At 41.0% G+C, this 10,593-nt stretch overlaps 1 protein-coding gene and 1 long non-coding RNA gene across 5 annotated transcripts in view; one reads left to right on the top strand and one right to left on the bottom strand.

Annotated features, from left to right (window-relative positions):
- The window catches only part of LOC143475116 (uncharacterized), a 15,323-nt gene extending 8,679 nt beyond the window's left edge, over positions 1 to 6,644 (bottom strand). For 2 of the 4 annotated variants that reach the window (XR_013120927.1, XM_076972860.1), the window contains exons 1-10: positions 6,487 to 6,644; positions 5,998 to 6,068; positions 5,377 to 5,511; positions 4,993 to 5,085; positions 4,697 to 4,777; positions 4,042 to 4,153; positions 1,406 to 1,649; positions 984 to 1,094; positions 441 to 572; positions 232 to 309 (exon numbers count right to left, since the gene is read on the bottom strand). Coding sequence is in view for 1 of the 4 variants with exons in the window: in XM_076972860.1 (XP_076828975.1) it covers positions 232 to 309; positions 441 to 572; positions 984 to 1,094; positions 1,406 to 1,649; positions 4,042 to 4,153; positions 4,697 to 4,777; positions 4,993 to 5,085; positions 5,377 to 5,511; positions 5,998 to 6,068; positions 6,487 to 6,554 (1,125 nt within the window). In the remaining 3 variants the exon portion in view is untranslated. Of the gene's footprint in view, positions 1 to 231; positions 310 to 440; positions 573 to 983; positions 1,095 to 1,405; positions 1,650 to 4,041; positions 4,154 to 4,696; positions 4,778 to 4,992; positions 5,086 to 5,376; positions 5,512 to 5,997 lie in introns of all 4 variants that reach the window. The other 2 variants (XR_013120928.1, XR_013120929.1) reach the window with 2 other exon arrangements.
- Positions 6,645 to 8,269: 1,625 nt separating this feature from the next.
- LOC143475297 (uncharacterized) lies at positions 8,270 to 9,889 on the top strand. Its single transcript, XR_013120972.1, has 2 exons — positions 8,270 to 8,347; positions 8,553 to 9,889. It is a non-coding gene; the product is annotated as an uncharacterized LOC143475297 (long non-coding RNA).
- Positions 9,890 to 10,593: the final 704 nt, after the last annotated feature.

Raw genomic sequence — 10,593 nt, 5'->3', positions numbered from 1 at the left:
GAACATGCATGTACAGACATTCACAAGATCATTGTGTGTGTGTGTGTGTGTATGTGTGTGTGTGTGTGTGTGTGTGTGTGTGTGTGTGTTTGTGAAAGGTAGAGCAAGGTGCTACAGTAACACCAAGATCACGTGAGCACACACAGTGATGTTAGTGGCGCTGTATAAATGTGTGTGAAAAGCTGGGAACATAATGTGTGAGTGAGGGAGAGTGAAGAACATCGTGGCCACCTCATACTGCAGTCCCCCTTTCAGGATGTCCAGGTCCAAGTGTATGTTCTGCAACAGGTCTGATGACCCTAGCAGACTCTACGTACACACAAACACACACCGCAACACGGATACAGAAAATCATTCCTCATACTTTACTGCACTGTAAAGACTACAAAGGTGACAGTGAGCTAAAAATCAGAGCATTATATTCTAGCGGGTGTTTTCACCTCATGGACAGACGCCGCCTTCTGCTCTTCATCCTCCTCTTCATCCACCTCCAGATCTGAATTAAATATGGGCGGAGCCAGACTCTCCAGCTGTCGTCCTCTTAGCGAATGCAAATTTGCTCCGGATACATCCTAAGATACACACCATCATACGCTCTGCACCTCTGCCATGAACTCAGACCTCCATCACTTCAAAGTCAATTTGGTAAAAGCTAAACTTTGCAGAGGAGTGACGTGTTCTTTTACCTCCAGTGACGTATGTAGGGTTTGTTCTTACGCCACCTTATACAATGTATACAATGAGGTTTCATTCCCCTACTAGAGGATATAGACTGTACATGTTCACCCCTACTAGAGGATATAGACTGTACATGTTCACCCCTACTAGAGGATATAGACTGTACATGTTCACCCCTACTAGAGGATATAGACAGTACATGTTCACCCCTACTAGAGGATATAGACTGTACATGTTCACCCCTACATAGAGGATATAGACTGTACATGTTCACCCCTACTAGAGGATATAGACCGTACATTTACCCCTAGTGAGGACTTTAAAGGATGAAGGTCTGTGGAGTTGCCCAGGGAACCTCGCAGTCCTGGAACTGAAAGGTCACACATCCCTCTCAGTGGAGCCAGAGGAGCCAGCAGCTGAGAGACAGTGATAGAGTGAGTGAGTGTGTGAGAGAGAGAGAGAGAGAGAGAGAGAGAGAGAGAGAGAGAGAGAGAGAGCTTTAGCAGAATGGCACACACAATTTAGCTTTCTTTCTCCTTTCTGCTCAACTTTAGGCGACTGCTGTCCTAAATCTTTTGATATACTTCGATGAGAAAATAATTGTTCAATTCATTTCAGTGTTATTAGAAACACAGCAGTCAAGAATGTGTAGAATGGAAGAGAAAGTGTGACAAATATAACTGCTGTGTAACAAAATACATTTTAGGGTACACAGATCCAAACTCACTCTTGGGGCCTTCAGTCCCTCTGGTTCCTTCTTTTTTTTCTCCTTCTTCTTCTTCTTCTTCTTCTCCTTGTTCTTTGTGGTTCCTGTGGAGGCGGAGCCTGAGATGGCAGAGGCAGTCCGGCCGTGGTGAGCACGCTCCCGCTCCTGGGCCACTAGTTGGCGGTAGTGCTCATCACAGGGGTGGTCCCAGGTGGACTGGCCCGTGGAGAAGTTGAAGTAATAAACTTCTCCAGTCACATCCTGACTGGAGTAGGAAAGGGAGACAAGCTCATCACATAGATAAACACACACATAAAAACACCTGACATGTAGACAAGCCTAGGTTCTCCAGCACAGGACTGTCCACAAAGGTGTCAACAGGACAACATCTGAAACACTGAGTGGTGCTCTGGGTCTCATTGCTCAGATTAATAGTGCCAGAAGGCCAAGTCTACAAGCAAATCTGCTGCATAGAGTGATGAAATATTCATTTTATACTTTGCAATTGTTAGTTTCGGGGACAACTAACATTAAATATCTCCTGGATCTTGTGTGTTTTATCTATGAAGGTACTGACACCACTGTCACACCTGACAATAAGGTCATACTTTCCCCCAAACCATTTGAATACAGAATCCAAAAATGATTTCATATGTTAAAATGTGTCTGATCTTTCATGTCACATCAAACTCCCCAACTTCAAAAATCCTCTTCTGCCTGTTATATTTTCTCTTGCCCAATCTTATTTCCCAGTCAAATTATTCAGTCTTCTCCAGACTTGCAGTTCCATGGTCTTTAAAAAAAAGTTGGGCTGTCTAATTTGCTCATCTAATCACCTAGGTCATAAGTGATTTAATCAGGCATGAAAATGGGTCAGGGGTTAAAAAGGTGAGAAGACCGGGGGGCGGGGCATGGGACGTCATGGGGATGCGGCGACGGGGGGGGGCTGCTGGTGTAAGGGGGTACAGCGACAGGTGATACCAAATATTACGGAGCCCGTAAGGTGACATCATGTAAAAATATAGGCTAATAACGCCTGGCCACGACTTACTAACGGGTGTGAACGACTTACTAACGCGTGCGAACAAGATAATTAACGCGTGCGAACAAGATAATTAAGTATTACTTTATATAAAGCCAGGTTTACCTTCCTTGGGCAGTCAGTTCGCGAACATCCCCGAGATCTACTTGCTTTGCTGTGAAAAAAAAAACTTTGTTGCCGCGTGTGAAAGGCGACATTAGTATCTCGTTCACATGCGTTAATAAGTTGTGGCCACGCGTTATTATTTTTTTTACAAGATGTCACCTTACGGGCTCCGTAAAATATAGTAAAATCCATTAAAAAAATTTTTTTTGACTGTCTTGTCAATGGATTCAATGTATGGAGCCAGATCGTAAACGCGAGAAGCCGCTTTTGCCATTCCAGATGGCTCAGTCAAAACCATTACGTCTTAATGAACCAATAAATACATCAGCGGCGAAAATGAGTGTAAAAATACATGTTATTTTCTAACATGGGCTAAGGGTAGACTCAAACGACAAGAGTTTACAACTTCATCTTCAACCTTTTCAGCCCTGGTGCGAATGTTATCACACGTCCCTGGATTCACCAGTTACAACTACAGACACACTAGAAAAAAATCTTGTTTCTTATTTTATGTCACCGTTAACTACACGGGGTTGACGCGAACTTAATAGGCCTATCTATCTACCTATTTATCACAAGAGCTTGTGGCTCTGACGGTGTTCAACGCTGTAGCGAACGGCAGTAACTTTGTTTTACCGCAAAATATGAAAACGATTGAAACCATTAATAACCCAATTAAATCCACTGGGAAATGTACGATCTGGTAAATGTAGTGGTAAATGTACGATCTGGTAAATGTAGTGGTAAATGTACGATCTGGTAAATGTAGTGGTAAATGTATGATGTGGTAAATGTAGTGGTAAATGTACACTATTCTGCCTTGTCCCCGGTGTAGCACTAGGTCCTGCTTCTCGTCCCGCTTAGCAGTAAATGAATAACATGAATGAAGAACGTTCGTATGATTGAAACGCAATTTGGCCTCTATGAAGGTTCTGGGCGGAAACTGCTGGCCACTGTGTCATTGAAATTGCCGATTTCGGAAGTGCTCTGTTTGCTTATTAAGTCAATATGATAATTAAAATATATACATATAATCTCCCGACCCCCCCCCCCCCCCCCCCCCCAACAAAAAACTCATCGGATCTACACGATTCACGTAGGTCACCCTTTTCAACTTCAAAACGGCGAATTTCGCCGAAAGGTGACAGATTTTCATGCCTGTTTAATGCCCACTTCTTGCAAGCTTCCAGAGAGTCCATGTGACATTATGACACTCACAATAAAGTCCTGATGCATCCTACTTATATAAATGGTATTTAAAATTATAACTGAGTTACAGGGGACAAAGGGCCTTGGTACGTCAGGTAATCGAGAACCTGAATGAACGAGCCAGCATGAATGAGACGTAGAGTTCTTGGAATGGAAGCCATTCCTCAATTAAGGGCACATTAGAGTATGCTTGGATTTTTCTAAAAGGAACCAACGCTCACACCAACGCTCACTGCTCTGTGTGTAAGGATAAGAAAACTGTTTCATTATGGGTGACTGTATGAGAATGAGCTTGTCCTACCAGGGTTTCCATTCAGGAGGTAGTGGGGCTACAGCCACCTCTCTGGCCAGCCATAGGAGCTCTGGCTCCCTCTCAGGGTCAATGCCAATTTGTCTGGCAAAATCATGGATATCTGAGGAGCAATACAGATAAGAAGAATATACCCACAATCAGTATGATATTTTCAAATCAAGACAAAATCCCACAAATTCAAATATTTAAGTCCATAATGCATGGAGATTGATTCTATGTTATAAAGTGTAGCTATAGCTTGGACGAACATACAGGAGTCCCAACTGGAACTGTGTTGTTAATATTATTATTATAATATTATTATATATTATTAAGTTATTATGTCAATGTTATAATTTAGTTTTTAAATGGTGGAACTGTTGTAGCTTGTAGACTTTATCAGTGGTGGATATTAAATTATACCATTTCAGTAACATATATTAAAGTTCAGGGCCGGAGTTCAGGGCCACTTTTTCAGCCCGGGAGTTTCATGCCCAAATCCGGCCCAAAATTATTTTTCCATCCCAATCGGCCCAAACTAGAGATTGACATGAGCCGGCCCATCGAGAATCCTCCCGAATCTCCCGATTAGCCACTCCGGCTCTGTTAAAAGTTTTATCCAGGGTCCTAAACTGTAACAGGTAGTATGCGACAGCTAATGTACCTTGTTCAGATGGGATATAATTCTCATCATAATCCTCTTCCAGGATCAACTGGTCTCCAACTGGTCTCTGAAGGGCATCTGCTGTCATGTTGATTGAACATTAAGAAAAAGATTATGAATAACAGTGGAGTAGACAGATCACCTCGCCATATTGTCTGTAAACTCTCCGTGGTACCGTTCGCTAGGCTAACCTAACTAACTAGCCAATAATAGAATTCCATAGCAATAATAGCGTCCATAGCAACCGTAGCATTCCACACAAAGCAACGTTATACCCAAAATACCCAAATACCCACCATCAGGCTGGAGGTTGACTGGATCCATCTGTCTCAGGACCTCGCCTTGAACATGGGGCTGAGCAAGGTGTCTCTGCCTCTCCATGTCAGGGCCTAAATGCAAAACACCAACCCAGGGCACAGAGGAATGTATACTGTTAAGATCATCAAGTCTATAAGAAGGGCTACAGTGCCATTTGAATTCATTACAATGTTGAAGAATATGTCATGTCATATTTTCTGATAAAACTGATGTTTTACTGGTCAGGTCATGTGCAGAAAGCTGATGGTTCTGCACCTCTGCCAGACCTTACAAACAAATGTAATAAATGTTTTTTTCTACTTCATCATGCATGATTATTTGGTTTGTTGAATACGCATGTAATCTTCAGTGTTACACAGTACCAGTGTGGAGTGGTCCTTCTACAGGGGTGTTAACATGGCCGACATCTGGGGGTCCCGCCGTCCTTCTGTGAGGGAAGGGTGCTGGTCCACAGGGATCCGTGTGGATCACTGTCTCTTGGGGGTTGAAGGGCACACCTGAAAATCCCACAGCAGGTAAAGTGAAACCCAGCACGCCTCACAGTGAGGCTCAAAAACCTTGTAAGTGTTTCCCAATGAACAAGTGATTATAAGAAGGGCTATGGTGCCATGTGATGTCATTAGAATGAGGGGAGAATGCTTAAGAATTTGTGATGTCATGTTAGAAATCTGTTTCTTTTTAAAAATGTTTATTTTTATTGGCTTTTTCCATGGTCAAAGAAATCAAAGATATAACCCATGCTCCATTAATTATATTATCCTGTACATATGAAATAAAGATCTTGACAGTCATCAGTAGAATAAACATACTAGAATAAACATGTTATTTTTCTGAACCTTAGAAACCTACTACATAAATGTGTATATTTAATTTTTAATTATTATGAATAAGCCTATGGAAATCCATACTCATAAGAACTAAATATACTGTCTTACATAGAAGTATAAAATTATGTACAGTATATGAAAATGTATTTTTCTCACCATGAGTGGTAAAACCTGGTGTGTCTATGAAGTTCTTCTGTTCCTGTCCAGGCCTTGGCTGGTCGGTTCTCCTGTGGAAAAAACTCATTCTCAAGATAAAAAATTAGAAAGAATAGAAAGACAGAAAGATATAGAACAAATAGAAAGATCTGCGATTGTAAATTAGATATTATTTGTAAGATTTGTAATATTTGTAAGTATTGTAAATCACAGCAAAATGTCGTGCGACTACTTCTCAGCTTTTCAGCATCGAAATTGAAATCCAAACATTCCACCTTCCCAACCAAACATTCTAATCCAAACATTCCAAAGTTGAGTAGCACGTCATATCACAATTTCCTATTTTTTTAACCAAAACACCAAATCAGCCAGGCTGCTACAATAACCTGATGCAGCCTGGCTTGTACCCAAAGGGTTCATACCAGAGACCGTATATATATATCAGTAGCGAACCGTGACCATTAAAAGTGGGCCCCCTTTCCTAATTACCTGCAATAAATAAAAAATAAAAAACTGAGACGACAGTACAGCTTTAGAAACGCAATAAACAATAACATCTGTACTAGATAACTTTTTAAGCAAAATAAGGTTCCAACAAAATAAGGTACACAGCTCCGTGATCCTCCTTGTAAACACCGCGCACGACAGCTAGCGTCACCACAGCGGGCGGAAATTATCATACAGTTAAGCCCGCCCACTAAGAGGGAAGATATGATTGGTCAATTTTACTGTCATTTGAAACTAGGCGCACGCACCACTTCGTCGTTTGGTGTAAGGATGGTACCATATTTCCGGTTGGTATGCGGAAGTGCAGATGTTTATGGCCGAGTCTATGAAATTCACAAGGTGCCTGTTGGAGTTACCGAAGTTTACCGTCAACGATGTGCGTCGTATTGTCAGAGCATCAAGTACAACGCCACAGAGTACACTTGAAAAGGGTTTCAAGTTCTACGTTTCATCCTACCTCTGCAATTTTGAAGGTAAGTGGCTGACGCTAGTTAGCTAGCTAGCCTGAGGTGGCAGTCTAATGAAGTGATGTTGTTTTTAGTAACGAACCAACCTGTCCTAGTACTAGAAATGCCTTTTAAAAACATGTTTGTATTTCTGATGGAAGTATCAGGCAAAAGTAAGGCTAACGAGATAACAGTGAGGGCTCACTGCTACAGATCTATGAAGAAAACAGATAGCTACGCCACACCAGCTGAGAGTAGGACTGGTTAAAATGACACGAGTTCTGTTCAGTGTCACGTTCAAAGTTCTGTTGAACAAGTTCAAAAGTTAGTTCAACACAAGTTCAATCTTTTATCCTTGCTCTTACTTCACGTAAGCTGTGATAGCCATAGGCATTGGTTTTCAAAGCTTACAATGGTAGCCAAATGCAGAGTAGCTGAGTGGGAATCATTAGCAGTCTGTTTTGCCTATAGTAAACAAATGGGAGTTTATTTTACAGTTCGAGCTATTGTTATCTACCTCTATGACTCAAAAGCAGAATATAGTCCACCTCAGCTATTCTTCAAACTGCATTTTCTAAAATCTGTCAATCTGTCTTTCAAATCTTTTATCTTCTTTATTAACATATGGCTTCAACACTTACACCTATTAACATATTCTGATAACACTCTTCAAGAAGCAGTTGAAGTAAAACCTGCACTGTTCTGTTGTTGGTGGTGGAAACAACAAAATAATATAAATATAAGTAGGCCTGTTTCACTCCTATGTGTAAGCAGTTCATCTGGAGTGAAAATGAAGTTTAAATCTAAAATATATTTTATAGTTTATAGTTGCTCAGTGAACTAGTAGATTGAACCATGCACAACACTGTAGAATAGAAAGACAGTATAGCCAAGTGTTTTAGGAGTGATGCAAAACAGCACAAACGTTACATGAGACAATAGACAAGTGACATTCACCACTAACAACATGATGGGACAGAAATTGCGCCTATTGACATTGCTCAAGTCTTCTTTTCAAGATATTACATTTTGCCTCTTGTGTATTTCAGATGACATTACGTGATTCAATGCCAGTTGTGCTCATTAACAGCAACTGCTCTTGTGTTGCTGGTTGCGGAATCTGCAACCACTTGGTTGCATTGCTTTTCCAGACTGCTCATTATTCTGAATCTGGCATGTCTGTCGTGCCTCCTGTCCTTTCATGCACACAGACAGAACAGAAGTGGCATAAACCACCAACAATGGTTTGTCTTATTTCATTATTTAATGTTAGTTAATGTATCACAGTCACTTTACTAACACCATCTTTTAAATTAATAGGGGGTGAAGCCTGGACCCGTGGATGCCATGGTTGTCCTAAAGCCAAAACCAGGTGCTACTACAGCCAGTGGAGTTAGGTATGTAGTACCAAATTTAATAGGCAGATTACAGTGTGTGGTAAAATAATAAATGCTTTTGATCATCTGATAACACCCTGTTCTCTTCAAAATTTAATTTAGCCTCGTTGTACTTCAGATGACATGTGATATGTGATTCACAATCAGTTGTGCTGGTGAACAGATTACAATGTGTAAAAATAAATGTTATTCACTCTTCTTTTAGTACACTTTTCAAGGGCTACAGCGGTGAGCTCCCACACCCTCAATCCTGGACCAGTCTACGCTGGAATGAAAGCAGATTCTCTTCCACTCATCTGCACAATGAACATCTCGCCTGACAAGCCACTTGTGGACTCCATCTTTGGGAAGGTACAAGTTGGCAGTGTATTGTCCTATCAACAACCACCACCTCCATCTGACAGTGTTGTCATACATGAGGATGCACCCCCATTCCCGAGTCTGCCACTAGAATGTTACCATCTAAGCCCACCTGAATATTCATTTGTGCCAACACACCAAGAACAGCTACACCTAAGCTCACTTTCTGTGACCTTGTCACAGTCACACCTTATTGAGGAGGCAACAAGATCCCAAAGTGCTACACCTGAGTGGCATTCACTTAGGAGAGAAAGAGTGACTGCCTCACATTTCAGAGAGGTGAGCCACGTTAGAGGTCCAGGTGCTGCAGAAAGCCTGGCAGAAAGGATAATCCGAGGGACACGACAAACAGCACACATGAAGAGGGGACTTGAAATGGAAACGGGGGCCTTAAAGGACTATGCAGTTCTGAAAAACTTGAACTTGACCAAGTGTGGGCTAGTGATTCATCCAGATGCATCTTGGCTGGGTGCATCACCTGATGGACTTGTATATGACCCATGTTGAGATTTACATTTTAATCCCTTCATATATTGTTTACATTACAGTATTGATCAAGCAGCTTATCATAATCCATATATAATTTGACCAGTCTTAAAGTATTAATCAAACTTCTAATATTAATCACTTTATGTTTTGCTTACAGTATAGTATTAATCAAATAGCTAATTATCAAGTGTGTCTGAGAAAAGGCCTGTATGCTCTGTCCCATATTCCAAGTGCCTGTCGTTTTCTAAAAGAACAGGATGCTTAAGAAGAAGAATAAGAATGTATATCAGTTTGACAGGACCAGGAAGCGAAGGCCTCTCTCCCACTCTTAGTAAGGAAACATCTGTATGTTTAACGTATGTGATCTACGTGCAACTCCTATGTATGGAACCACTATTAAGTCTGTGAAAATCATAATTGGCAAAAGTCATTGTAAGATTTAGGGAAAAAACAAGATGAGCTCAGCGGATTGTGAATGTCTTAGACAATCAGCCTTTGTCTAACAGGCTAGGTTAGGGAAAGTCCAAAAGAAACGGGGGGGCTTATACCCAGGCCACACTATATAGAACAGGAGGAAAATGTGTCAGGCAGAGACCTGCGCACAGAGCCATAGGGTAGAGTAGATAGGCTTGTGTGTGTTCTCTCCAGAGCGCTCTGTATTTTTGTATACATTTAATAAAAGGATAAAGACAAGACTGGTAATGTTTTCTCTTGCAATCAACGAGCATGCTGTGCTAGGTGAAAGAGGATCAAAGCACGACACCCACTTGAGCGTCCATCATTTGGGCTAGTTGAAATTAAGTGCCCAAATGCACAAAGCTATGTAGACTGCAAATTCCTCAAAGTGGCACAAGGCCTACACAGATTGAAGGAGAGCCATTGTTATTATTGGCAAATCCAGGGCCAGTTATTGATTACTGGTATGCAGTGGTGTGATTTAGTTATCTGTGCCCATGATGATATTTTTGTGCAGCGAGTTTACAGAGATAGCAGTGTATTAGAAGAGGTGAAAAGGAGGTGTGACATGTTTTTCTTTAACACTTACATGCCAAAATACCTCTCTATGCCCAAGCAATAGAAAATCATAATGAACTCATGAACAATTAAAACAATTTCAAATTATTCTGTCAATTGTATTACTATTGTATTCATTTCATTTTTACAAATACAGTAAAAGTTAAGAAATACATAATGTTGTATTGTGTTGTCAATTTTACATATAAAAGTGAAAGCATTTTATACTATTTATCATATTGCACTGTACCTTAACATTGCAGCCAATATTTACAGACTAGCATGACCTAAAGCAGGGGTCGGCAAGCTTTTTGACTCGGAGCCACAAAAGCAAAATAATTGGAAATTTATTTCAGTGACGATGACATGTCACTCAAGCGAAC

The sequence above is a fragment of the Brachyhypopomus gauderio genome, chromosome 14, assembly GCF_052324685.1.
Source record: "Brachyhypopomus gauderio isolate BG-103 chromosome 14, BGAUD_0.2, whole genome shotgun sequence".
NCBI classification, from domain to species: domain Eukaryota; kingdom Metazoa; phylum Chordata; class Actinopteri; order Gymnotiformes; family Hypopomidae; genus Brachyhypopomus; species Brachyhypopomus gauderio.
Note: the sequence above shows the minus strand (reverse complement) of the source record. Positions and strands in the feature narration are given on the sequence as shown.